The sequence below is a fragment of the Rana temporaria genome, chromosome 3 (assembly GCF_905171775.1).
Source record: "Rana temporaria chromosome 3, aRanTem1.1, whole genome shotgun sequence".
Lineage (NCBI taxonomy): Eukaryota > Metazoa > Chordata > Amphibia > Anura > Ranidae > Rana > Rana temporaria.
Genome location: NC_053491.1, coordinates 265144370 through 265158361, shown reverse-complemented (window position 1 = coordinate 265158361; position 13992 = coordinate 265144370). Strand labels below are relative to the sequence as shown.

General features: G+C 41.3%; 1 protein-coding gene across 3 annotated transcripts in view; it reads left to right on the top strand.

Moving 5' to 3' along the window:
• P4HA2 (prolyl 4-hydroxylase subunit alpha 2) overlaps positions 1-13427 on the top strand; it is a 149679-nt gene extending 136252 nt beyond the window's left edge. For all 3 annotated transcript variants that reach the window (XM_040344641.1, XM_040344642.1, XM_040344643.1), the window contains 3 exons: positions 2390-2458; positions 7745-7841; positions 13116-13427. In XM_040344641.1, coding sequence (XP_040200575.1) covers positions 2390-2458; positions 7745-7841; positions 13116-13186 — 237 coding nt within the window. In that variant the 3' untranslated portion in view covers positions 13187-13427. The remainder of the gene's footprint in view (positions 1-2389; positions 2459-7744; positions 7842-13115) is intronic.
• The last annotated feature ends 565 nt before the right edge of the window (positions 13428-13992 follow it).

Genomic DNA, 13992 nt, shown 5'->3' with positions numbered 1-13992 from the left:
CAGTCAAGCTCCATCTGTAAGATCATCTATAGGTGAAAATTGAGATTTCAGTAGGAATCCATGGAACTGCAGCCAGTACTTCACAGTTACATAAAGCAGATGACGTGAATTGGTCTTATGCAGTTTATGCTATGGCAAAACACCTATCCAACATGGGATGCTCAATTAAAATATAAATAACTTTTCTAGAGATTTGACATATATACGGTACACCCTTCCAGATTCTGTGGAGCTTGTATGCTGCAGTGTGCATTACAAAGCATTTCTTGTGTATGAGTCCTAACTACTTCACAATGCCATCATTTAATACAACACCATTGCAGTGATAGTTTAATAATAAGCTAAGGGTACCCAGTCTGCAGCCCAATCTTGACAGAAGAGTGTTTTCTGCTTGTCAGGAAATGATTTGTCTGTCGACAACATGTGTAAATGAAAACATATTGGTTAACCACAAAGGAACCACCTTTTTGCAGTATTTCGATTTTTTTTTTTCTGGATGGTAAACAAGAGTACTTTATAGAAAACCCTTTTGGAAACATTATACTTTTCATTGATCTGTAATTAGAGCAACAAAAGTAGGGTCCGTTTTTTTTTGTTTTAATCATTTTTTTTTTCAGGCTTCCCAGCCTAGAGGTGGGATCTGGAGACTTGTTGACCCCAGATCTTACTGTAAAAATAACCTGTAATCACACACTATTCCTATTACAAGGGATGTTTACATTCCTTGTAATAGGAATAAAAGTGATAAAAAAATGTAAAAAGAAAGCATCAAACTAAAAAAATAAAAGTAAAATTAACAATAATTAATAAAAATAAAGAGCCCCTGTCGTCTCATGTCCGCTCGCAGAAGCTAACACATACGTAAGTCGCGCCCAGATATGTGAATGACGTTTAAACCACACATGTTGAGGTATCACTGCGAACATTGGAGCAAGAGTAATAATTCTAGAACTAGACCATTATAAAGCGTCGCCTATGGGGATTTTTAAGTATCGAAGCTTGACGCTATTGCACGAGCGTGTGAAATTTTGAAGCATGACATGTTAGGTGTCTATTTATCTGTGGGGCATCCTCAAACAGATGGTGGAGGAGCGCAAGGTCTCTAACATCCACCAGCTCCATGATGTCATCCTGGAGGAGTGGAAGAGGACTCCAGTGGCAACCTGTGAAGCTCTGGTGAGCGCCATGCCCAAGAGGGTTAACAAAGTGCTGGCCACACAAAATATTGTAAATTTAGGCCCAATTTGAATGGGGCTGGGCGTAGGTTACGTTCACGTCGAAGGCATTGAGCCGTCGTATCTTAGGGAGTATATGCGACGTGATCATGAGCATGCGCGCGCATGCGCCGTTTGTTTGGCCCTTCATTTACATGGGGTCACGCTTCATTGTAATACATCACGCCCACTACCTGCCTACTTTGAATTAGGCGGGCTTACGTCGGCCCATTTATGCTATGCCGCCGTAAATTCGGGAGCAAGTGCTTTGTGAATACTGGTCTTGCCTCTCTATGTTACGTCTGTGTAGCGCATATGAGCTGCGCTACGCCCGCTCAAATATACGCCGCTCTACCTGAATCCAGCTAATTGTTCATAGCCCGAAGGTCTGACACAGATTTTTGAAAAAACCTGCTCCAAACTTCATTTTAGAAGTTTATAAAGTTTTAAGAAAACCTGGACCTATTCAGGGCAGTAAATCAGTTTTATCCCCCTCATACCCAATAGCATATAATTATATTTCCTTTTCTCCCCCTCTGCTCTATTGAACACCAGGAGCAAAAGAAAATGCCCTATACTTTCAGGTACAAACGGAGCATCTGATTCACTCCATATGACAGTGTTGGGCAATCAGGGTTGTCACACGTGGAGCCCATAGACCTATATAAGCTACGACTGCAGCCACTCATAGCTTCTACAGGCTTTTCCTTCTGGCAAGTGAACAAAGTCAAAGGAAAGATAGTTGTGTTACTGGAAAGGTTTGTATTGAGTTGAATTTGAATATTTGTTCAGCATGGGCAATACACAGGTTCACTTTAAGGACAATGATGGTACCAAAGACTGACTGCAAAAACAATTGTCTGTGGCCATTGTGATTGTTTTGAAAGTACTTTTGGTTTGTCCTTTTGGTTTTGACTAAAGTTCCTCTAAAGTCTCATTTGAAAAGAAATGCTATGCGTCCAGTATTACAAATCAAAAGTCACACGTGCCATCCATTACCATTGACTGGCAAATCATTGGGACAGCACAAGCTGGCACTACAAGTCATTGCTAAGGGGCAGTTAAGCTCCTTTACCTTCTTTCTGAAATTGTACACCTCTAGGTAGGTTTTGTTGGCTGTCCTACCTTTTATCTGTATTGTCATTTTCATGTAATTGTGACTTGCCTTTCTTTAGATGAGTGATGTGGAAGCTGGAGGAGCCACAGTGTTTCCAGACTTTGGAGCAGCAGTCTGGCCTAGGAAGGTGAGCTGATTTTATATTGCCATAGCTCTCCACTGTATGTTTTTGAGATCTGCAACCCTTCTAGTCTTACTTTATCAGTTACTGATCTAAAAAGGGAAAATTATTGTTGCTTTAAAGCGGAACTATACTCCCCTTGAATCCAGTGATGCGTCGTCCCCGGAAATCACAGCTGGCTGCTGACATCTTCGGACGGTCAGCTTCCAGGTCTCTATCGCCGGTCGCTGTCATTGAGCGGGCTGATATGTCACTCCCGTGCATGTCCAAGAGTTGCGTCAGATTTGGCATTGCTGAATTTGTGCAGTGAACTGCGCTTGAGTCTTTACATTTTTATAGCTAATATGGAATAGTTATATTTTAAATGTTACCTTTTTTTCCGGGTGCACATCACATTCATCTTGGAGATACAGGGCCAGATTCTGATACATTTACGTTGCTCCACGGCAGCGTAACGTATCCCATTTACGTTACACCGCCGCAGGTTTACAGCGTAAGTGCCTGATTCTCAAAGCTCTTACCTGTAAACTTGCGGCGGTGTAACGTAAATCCGATCGGCGCAAGCCCGCCTAATTCAAATGGGGCGGGCACCATTTAAATTAGGCGCGTTCCCACGCCGAACGTACTGCGCATGCTCCCTCGGGAAAATTACCCGACGTGCATTGCGCTAAATGACGTCGCACGGACATCATTTGTTTAGACGTTAACGTAAATGGCGTCCAGCGCCATTCACGGACGACTTACGCAAACAACGTTGTTTTTTAAATTTCGACGCGGGAACGACGGCCATACTTAACATGGCTTAGAACACCGAGGGCTCAGCCCTAATTTTACGCGGCTTATCTCGACGGAAACAAAGTAAAGTTAGATTGACGGGCAGCGCGGACGTTCGGGAATCGCCGTAACTAGTCATTTGCATATTCTACGTCGACCGCAATGGCCTCGCCACCTAGCGGCCGGCCTAGAATTGCATCCTTAAGATCCGACAGTGTAATTCAATTACACCTGTCGGATCTTAGGGCTATCTATGCGTAACTGATTCTATGAATCAGCCGCATAGTTAGGACGGCTGGATCACAGAGATCTCTTTTGTGAATCTGGCCCACAGTAACTACTGTATATATTTTGCCCCGGTTAGTGTTATGCTAATTAAGATTCTTTGGGTGTATTTCCTGTTATTCTGCATACACAAATTTACATATCTAATGTTAAATGAGTACATTTTTGCACCAAGGTAAAGGCCAGTTAACTCCTTTCCACCCAGCCCTGTCATGAAGGGTGCAATGCATTAAGGGGGAGGGGTTTATTCTGTGGGTTGGGAACCAAGCTGAAGCCAAGCTTCCTCATCTTTTATTATCTTAGATTTACAGTCTGCTGTTATTGTGTGCAGCTGGACTGACCCTGACAAGCTTTATATCCCAACCAGCACCATTATACACTGTCACCAGCCACATGACTCAACTTCTGGAGCTTTAGGGTGGTACTGTTTTTTAGATTATTTACTGCCTAAGTCGCAAATAAAACCAAGATCGTAAGTATACTGCAGCCTACCAGTCCTTATGTGATAATTCTGCAATAAATTGGTGGCTATACTCATTCCTCCACTGTATCTGTGAAATGAGCCATGTTGTCACTAGCCTGCTCTCATTTCAACTGCAAACTTGATTACATGATTAGAGGGGAATTGGTAGTTTAGAGAATATACCTCAGAAGGCAGATCAGAATGTTTGTTTTTTTCTGTCCGGCACATAGAAAGTAACGCGTAAACCATATTACCTTTTGGCAAGATCAGCAGGTCTTTTTTATTTTGAAAATGTTCTTAGCCAAAAAAATGTAAGTTTAAATGCTTATTTACTGTGACTTTTTTAATACTCTATTGGCCTGCCTGAGTAGGGCTGTCTCGGGATGGTGGGTGTTGGAGCACGGGGTCACTTTCTACTTCCTCTATTCTCTTTCTTTTCTCTTATGTTCTTTCCCCCCCCTTTTTTTTCCCTTTTCCTTTTTTCTTTCTTTTCTTTGTTACTATAATGATATGAGAGTCATCAGATTTTTGTTCTCTAACCTCTGCATAGTGGGTATCTCTACGGAATGTATTGTGATCTCAGGGAGTGGTGGGGTTTTCTTACTACACAGCCATTTACCTCTACTTGCTTATATGTGCAGTAGTTAATTCATGTGTCTATAATATATGTATGTCTAAATAGTTCTTTATGGATGACTGATGTTGATCTTTAAAGGTTGGAGGATGTATCTCTTAATGTCACACGGTATTAGATCCAGCCCATGTGTGAAAATTCAAACAAGCTTTGAGGTTATTGTTAGGGCTGAAGACGTCTTACTTACTCCACTTCATAATAACTCTAGTTTGTAACTTGGCTGCTATGGAGGTTTCCACTCATTGTTAGGATGACTCAGGACTTTGCCTACATTTTATATTGTACCCTTTTTTTTTTTGGACTCAAGATTGTATTTATTTTCTTTGTGAAAATTTCAATAAAAACATTGAAACATAATACTCTATTGGCCCAAGCTGGCCTAAACTATATTCTTCACAAACAGTTATGCCTGCTTTGCGCACTGTATAAAAGGTATGTAGCAGCAGCTACATAAAGTATACTACAGTGTAAGCTGCAAGAAGGTAACAGGGTGGGTCAGCTGGTTTCTGTTTGAACTGGCCGATTATGTGGCCTATGTGTATTAAGTAACCACATGACGGAATTAGATAATCTCAATGCAGTTAAACACTCATCAAAGCTGTTGATTTTTTGATTGCATTTATTCCATCTAATTTTTTGATGTGGTTACCTGCTTAGTTTGTTTAGATATCTTGATGTTCTACATCCCTCTTCTGCAATTAGCGGACCTCCAGCTGTTGCAAAACTACAAGTCCCATCATGCCTCTGCCTCTGGGTGTCATGCTTGTGGCGGTCAGAGTCTTGCTATGCCTCATGGGACTTGCAGTTCTGCAACAGCTGGAGGTCCGCTAATTGCATATCCCTGTTCTACATATTTCACCCTGCTGATCACGCAGTACCCTTTATGGACCCTTAAAGGTACTGGCAGGAAGCTGAAGAGCCAGGCATTGCATCTATGGTCCACAGATCACTGATGCAATGCTTTGCAGGTTCCCGTGGAAAATAATAAATGAACGTTTTTTTTTTTTTTGTTTTTTTTCCTTAAAGGTAATCTTGGCCTTTTTGAAGTTGTCAGTGTCTTTACAACACTGGATCTACCATACTGATCCCATTAACTGATCTCTTCTGTGCATTTGTTTTCTTCAATAAATAAAATTGGGTACATTAAACACAATGGCCCGGATTCACAAAGCACTTAAGCCGACGTATCTCGAGATACGCCACGTAAGTGTAAGTATGCGCCGTCGTATCTATGCACCGTGCCCATAAACTGAGATACGCCTGAAAATAGGTTTCATCCGACCGACGTAACATTCCTACGCCGGCCTATCGTGGGGGCATATTTACGCTGGGCGCATTTGCCGCTCCTATTGATTTTCTATGATTCACATATGCAAATGAACGTACTGGCGCCCGGCGCATAATATACGCGGCTTGCGTAAGTCCTGCGTCCGGCGTAAAGTTATTCCCCATATAGAAGGCGCAACCCATGCAAAGGTATGGACCAGGGATCACAAGCCGTTGTATCTTTTGTCGTTTACGTTGTACGTGAATATGACTAGGCGTAGGTTACGTTCACGTCGTAGGCAGTGATCCGGCGTATCTTAGGGAGTAGTTCCGACGTGATTCTGAGCATGCGCACAGGGATGCGGCCACGGGACGCATGCGCCGTTCATTTTGAGTACTTCTATGATGCTTGGCCCATCATTTGCATGGGGTCACGCCTCATTAGCATGGCCCACTTTCACCTACGCTGGCTTATGCCGAGGAAACCCAGCATATCTTTAACAGCAAGTGGGAGCAAATGCTTTGTGAATCCAGTGCTTGCCTCTGTGCGCTGTGCCGGCGTAGCGTAAAAGGTATACGCTACGGCGGCATAAATATGCGCCGATGTATGTGAATCTGGGCCATTGTATATGTATTTGAGCATTTGATGTGTAGCATTCAAAATAAATCTGTGAAGGTGAGATTAGTAGAGGTAGATGGTGCATTTGGCTATTTCGGCTATGTTTTTTAGTATACTGTTGACTGTGTCCTCCATATTTCCTGTTACTAGCTGGTTAGTATGTAAAAATGTCAGATGTTCCACTGAAGAAACTGGTAGGGGTACCTTTATCCATCATTGGACCTGTAAATGCTTCAGTAATGCAGAGCAACCAGCCAGGCCTCTCAGATTTTGGTTGCAAAATCTGTTGGTCAAAATGATTCTTTCTGATGTGAGAAGCAATCATGATCATCTTAAATTGAACCCTAAATAACCTGAAGTTTCACATTGGCCAGTTTGATTAGGGCAGGATTGGATAGTTTATGGGGAGTCGTATTAGGATATAATATTATGATTACATTTCCCTTTAGCAACTCAAAACATCATTACGATACCAAACTTCACAAATTCTAATCTATTTAAAGTGACGTTATACATAGAGATATGTAGAAGAATCCAGCTAAGCTTTTTTCCATTTTACGTGTTATTTTTTTATGTCTAATTTCCAGTGGTTCATCCTTACATTCTTTACTAGTAAAAGATGGCACTATCACAAAAGTGCCTTTGACAATGGTTTAGGCTACTTTCACACTAAGCAGACTCCGTCGCTACGGAGTCCGCCGGTTCAGCGGGAGATCTCTCCGCTGATCTCCACTGAGCTGGCGCATGACAAGTCCCTCTCTGCTTACTGAGCGGGGAGGGGCTTGTGCAGCACCGCTGTCTCCTATGGAGAGATCTGATGAAAATGGACAGCATCGCCATCTGATTTTGGCGGATCGAATCGGGTCAGATGTCAGCGGACATGTCTCCGCTGACATCTGACGCTCCATAGGCTTGCATGGAGCAGCCGTTCAGGTCCACCGACAAAACTGACAGGTGGACCTGAACGGTCTGACCGTGTGAAAGGGGCCTAAGAAAGATTGTGTCCCCTCTTTTTAGGAAAAATATGTTTAATATTCAGAAATGTTTACATTTTGTTAAACTAAATGAGTTGCCTACTTCCACTTCCTTTTTTACAGCACACTAGTTTTTATTGTTTGTACTGTTCTAGTTTTAGTGATTTATGGTTTATTTATCCAAATCCCAAAATTTACAAATCCTCTATATAGTTAATATAATTGTAATAGATATTTTCTGTTTTTTCTCTTGAATATGTTCTTGCTGATGTTTTAGGGAACTGCTGTGTTTTGGTACAATCTATTCAGAAGTGGAGAAGGGGATTACAGAACACGACATGCAGCTTGTCCGGTATTAGTAGGAAGTAAATGGGGTATGTTTTCTCTCTAACAGTTATTTACATATTTTGTTGCATACATTTTATCATTCGAGAACAAAAATGCAGGATATCTAATTACAAGCCTCCCTCCTTATAAATGATTGACCAAGGATGTCATCTCTGTGGTGCTTCGCTTCTGACCAAAACCTCCAGTCTCTTCTGGATGAAGCACAATGAGCTGAGAAATTAGTCTTACTAGATGGACTTTTATTAAAGTAGAAGCATTGCCTTAGCGTGCCTTCGCATGCAATGCATGCTCCAGAATAAAGGGGTTGTAAACCCTCCGTTTTTTTTTTGTTGTTTTTTAACATCATACTTGCCTCCACTGTGCAGTTTGTTTTGCACAGTGTGGCCCCGATCCTCATCTTCTGGGGTCCCTCAGCGGCGCTCGCGGCTCTTCTTCACATTGGTAAACCCCCTAGGAAAAATGTATTTTTTATTTATTTTTACCTGGAAAAAAATATGCATTTTTAGAAATCCTTTAAAGAGCTCTAGTATGACTATGTTGTCGCAAATGGCTGAAAGCAAGGTAAACCTCTAGATACACTATTGATGTACCATAAACTGTGTTAACTGTAAGGGATTTTTAGTTGGTTTAGCAATTAGCATGAGGTAAAATTGCTAGAAGATGTGGATATACAGGGAGTGCAGAATTATTAGGCAAATTAGTATTTTGACCACATCATCCTCTTTATGCATGTTGTCTTACTCCAAGCTGTATAGGCTCGAAAGCCTACTACCAATTAAGCATATTAGGTGATGTGCATCTCTGTAATGAGAAGGTGTGTGGTCTAATGACATCAACACCCTATATCAGGTGTGCATAATTATTAGGCAACTTCCTTTCCTTTGGCAAAATGGGTCAAAAGAAGGACTTGACAGGCTCAGAAAAGTCAAAAATAGTGAGATATCTTGCAGAGGGATGCAGCACTCTTAGGCCTCGTACACACGACAGAGTTTCTCGGCAGAATTCACCGAGAAACTCGGTCAAAACCCGGATTCTGCCGAGAAACTCTGTCGTCTGTACAGTTTTGGCTCGATGGAGCCGCCGAGGAACTCGACGAGAAAATAGAGAACATGTTCTCTATTTTCTCGTTGTCCTCGTTGTTCTATAGGAGAAGGCGGCCCGCCGAGCTCCTCGGCGGCTTCATCCCAAAACTCGACGAGGAACTCGACGTGCCAAGCACGTCGAGTTCCTCTGTCGTGTGTACGGGGCCTTAAAATTGCAAAGCTTCTGAAGCGTGATCATCTAACAATCAAGTGTTTCATTCAAAATAGTCAACAGGGTCGCAAGAAGAGTGTGGAAAAACCAAGGCGCAAAATAACTGCCCATGAACTGAGAAAAGTCAAGCGTGCAGCTGCCAAGATGCCACTTGCCACCAGTTTGGCCATATTTCAGAGCTGCAACATCACTGGAGTGCCCAAAAGCACAAGGTGTGCAATACTCAGAGACATGGCCAAGGTAAGAAAGGCTGAAAGACGACCACCACTGAACAAGACACACAAGCTGAAACGTCAAGACTGGGCCAAGAAATATCTCAAGACTGATTTTTCTAAGGTTTTATGGACTGATGAAATGAGAGTGAGTCTTGATTGGCCAGATGGATGGGCCCGTGGCTGGATTGGTAAAGGGCAGAGAGCTCCAGTCCGACTCAGATGCCAGCAAGGTGGAGGTGGAGTACTGGTTTGGGCTGGTATCATCAAAGATGAGCTTGTGGGGCCTTTTCGGGTTGAGGATGGAGTCAAGCTCAACTCCCAGTCCTACTGCCAGTTTCTGGAAGACACCTTCTTCAAGCAGTGGTACAGGAAGAAGTCTGCATCCTTCAAGAAAAACATGATTTTCTTTTTTTTTTTCAAATATGTTTATTGGGTTTTTAAAACATGTAAGAGTATACAAAGCGATCTTGTTACAATGTATGCAATAAGTCGAATAAGTGACATTACATTTAAGAACATAAAACAAGGATCAATATTTAAAGTTAGTGATCCATCATAGTCACAACAAAGCAGTCAAGATAAAATTCGAGTATTTAGGGGGGAAAGGAAGGGGTAGGGGAAGGCAAGGTAGAGGGAGGGTTGAGGAAACCATCCTATTATAAGCGGTGTGATTCAAATTGACAAAGTTATAGAAAATAGGAACAACAGAGGAGATTAATCAGATTCCGGGACTCATCAGGAATCCAACAAAGTACGGTATTCAGAAGAATCCGCAAAGTGGTGCCAGCATGCCCATTTATCTCGGAAATTCCTAGAAGAATCTCTAGAATGGGATATCAATTCCTCCATATATGCAATGTGATCCACTTTGCGTATCCACTCTGAAATTTTTGGAGGGGTTGCTTGCGACCATTTAACTGGAATACACAGCTTTGCCGCGTTGATAAGAAACACAATAATAGATTTCTTGTAGACTGAATTGGGTAGAGAGGAGAGGTGTAATAGGTACTGTCCAGCTGTAAAGTCTGGGGTGTAGGTGGTAATGGACACAATGAGATCATGGACTGATTTCCAAAAAGTCGTGATAGCTGAACATTCCCACCATATATGGAGGAGAGTGCCAGCCTCTAGTCCGCATCGCCAGCACAAGGGAGAGACGTTTGGGCTAAATTTATTAATAATGTAAGGGGTTTTATACCACCTTGAGTATATTTTGTAACTGTTTTCCTGTATCAGGACGCTTAGTGAGCCCTTGTGTAGGCGATGGAAGACCGAAGTCCACTGGTCATTAGAGATTGTTATACGTAGATCCCTTTCCCATTTCTTGTTGGTGTTGTCTGATTGTGGGTGAAAGTCACCATCCTTCAAGAAAAACATGATTTTCATGCAGGACAATGCTCCATCACACGCGTCCAAGTACTCCACAGCGTGGCTGGCAAGAAAGGGTATAAAAGAAGAACAACTAATGACATGGCCTCCTTGTTCACCTGATCTGAACCCCATTGAGAACCTGTGGTCCATCATCAAATGTGAGATTTACAAGGAGGGAAAACAGTACACCTCTCTGAACAGTGTCTGGGAGGCTGCGGTTGCTGCTGCACGCAATGTTGATGGTGAACAGATCAAAACACTGACATAATCCATGGATGGCAGGCTTTTGAGTGTCCTTGCAAAGAAAGGTGGCTATATTGGTCACTGATTTGTGTTTGTTTTGTTTTTGAATGTCAGAAATGTATATTTGTGAATGTTGAGATGTTATATTGGTTTCACTGGTAAAAATAAATAATTGAAATGGGTATATATATTTTTTTTGTTAAGTTGCCTAATAATTATGCACAGTAATAGTCACCTGCACACACAGATATCCCCCTAAAATAGCTAAAACTAAAAACAAACTAAAAACTACTTCCAAAAATATTCAGCTTTGATATTAATGAGTTTTTTGGGTTCATTGAGAACATGGTTGTTGTTCAATAATAAAATTACTCCTCAAAAATACAACTTGCCTAATAATTCTGCACTCCCTGTATATAGAGAAATGGGACTTAATTGTACCTCTTAGAGAATAGAACCATATAAAAGTCCAACAACTATTTATTACAAAAATGGTAAATGTATGTAGTCCACACAGGTTGTTGTGATCTACAGGTACTGTACCTACTTTTTCAGGATCTGCACCATGGTATGTGTGTGTATGATAATTCAATCCAGGAAATGAATACAATCTGTAGATAATTGTATATATCAATATATGAACAAATACTTTTTTTCTCTTAAACAAAGGTTTTTATTGAACCGAAATGTAAATACAAGCAAAGAGCTCCAGAGCACAAGCATTTCACTCAGACAGTGTGGCGCAGCACACCAATAAAAAAAAACAAGGGAAAACTTTAAATGCAAAAATATACCCAGTTCACTCCTCCAGCAGTCATTTTACATTTTCACAAAACATGTCACCGCCCCTAAACCATGGTATAGTTCAGCCTACACTAGCCATTATGCAATTTATTAAAACCTAGAAATGCACCCTCTCCGTTCAGCCTTAAAATAGACGATCATACACCAGATCTATAAGGGGCCAGACCCGGAACATTCAGCCAAGGGGCCCATAATCTTTAAAATTTAGAGCTGAACCCTCTATGTTGATATACAACTTTTTCCAACCTAAGTGTAACTCCCATCTGTTTGATCCATTCCTGCACCGTGGGTGGTTCAGTGTCTTTCCAGTGCCTCAATATCATTAATCGGGCCTGAAATAGGGCTCTACCAATGGCCTGCCTAGAAATACCATCTACCAGCAGGCTGTCACCTATCCCCAGAAAACAGGTTTTGGGGTCCAGAGGTATCTGAACCTGAAAAGCCCCATTAAGAGCATCAATGACCTTTGTCCAGTATAGGTGTAGTTTCGGGCACCGCCACAGCAGGTGAATAAGATCACCATGATCTCTACAGCACCTAGCTCAGAGATCAACCCTCAGCCCCATTCGTGCTAGTCTAGCCAGTGTATAATGCACCCTTAGAAGGATATAGAGCTGTGAAAGTCTGTGCGACACGTTCAGGGAGCACATGGGGACCGCCTGCAAGGCTTCTTCCCACTGCCCATCCTCCAATGCTCCCACATCTTGTTCCCACCGGGACACCGCCCTCAAAGGGGCACCCGGTATGAAGAGATTCAGGAGCATGGCATAACAACATGATATAAAGCCCTTATATGTGTTCACCTCAAATAGGTAGTTGAAGACAGACGCCGAGTCCAAGGACCAAACATCTGCCTTATGAACAAATACCTTAATTGCAACAAAATAGAATGTACATCAGGATAAAGACAAAAAAAAACCCACAAGAAACAAACTTTCCTCATTTAATTGTCATTTAAGTGTGAAGGAGAGAATAAATATTAATAAATAAATAAAACGGGTTGTTTTCTGGTGGTCTGTCTCCTCTCTGCCCCCCCCCCCCCCCCCCCCAACGAACAGACCTAGGGCGGAGGAGACTATTTTAGGATAACTAGGGCTGGGTATATGGAGATAAAAAGTATGTGGGAAAAAAACTGGAAGCATATGGAGATTACTGAACTAGCGGTGTCTACTTAAGTAATTTCCAGCTTCCAGGGGTATTAACCAGATATGGTATATGATTAGTTACATTGGTCAAAACTCAACCAATGTAGCTATGTAAAAATATACCATACCTGGGATTCATCTTTAAGAAGTAAAATATTACAACTATAGATATAATATGTATATGACCGGCAAAGTCATGAATTTTGATAAATGTATCTGTATTGATAATGATTGTTTTTCATATTGTCATTTTGTTTCTTCCTTTTAGTTTCAAATAAATGGTTCCATGAAAGAGGACAAGAGTTTCTAAGGCCTTGCGGATTAACAGAAGTTGACTGACATGCAGTCATTGCGCTGTTGCAAATGATTTTTTAATGTGCTTTTTTTTTATGTTTAACTATTGGCTTTAATTCACTCCTGGTATCCAGTGTGGTGAAACTTAGAACATTTTTTAAATCAAAATTCTTGGGGAAATTACATCTGTGAACATTAGCCAAAGACAATATGTAAAGTAATAAAACAGAACAGTAGATTAAGTAAAATTAAATAAAATGATGTGTGCAATACACCCTAATCTCTACAGTATGAAGAATTATTAGCAGCAAACTGAAATCAAATGGTAATTCTTTCATTGTTGTCCAGGGAGTGGCCTACTAGATTTCAAGGGTAACAAAATGTGCCACCATGCTCTACTAACTAATAGGCAACAGCATATGGGGGAGTGACAAGTGCTTCCGTTCTCTACCAACTACTAGGCAGCAGGATATGGGAGACTTGCAGTTTTGCTGCTATTACAGGGTCACAGTTTGTATATATCTGGTCAATGTGATTTGTCCCAGTTCTTTTTTCCTCTATTCGTGCTTTATTTTCTTATGGTGAGCAGGGGTTAGATTATGGTGCTAATGATTTTAGTTTTACTGTATTTTATTCGTTTTTGTAGATAATACATGTTACCATCTGATACTGATCTAAATGCAAGCAGAGGCTTTATACTGTAACATTTATGATTCAGTATTCTAAGAAGGCAAAGTGAGATTAAAAATAAGATACCCAGTCGTAAGTACATCTAGTACATACAGTATAATGTTCCACAAGCTCTTGGTGCATCCCTTGGAAGTTTGTTTGTATGACTTGTATCTGCATTT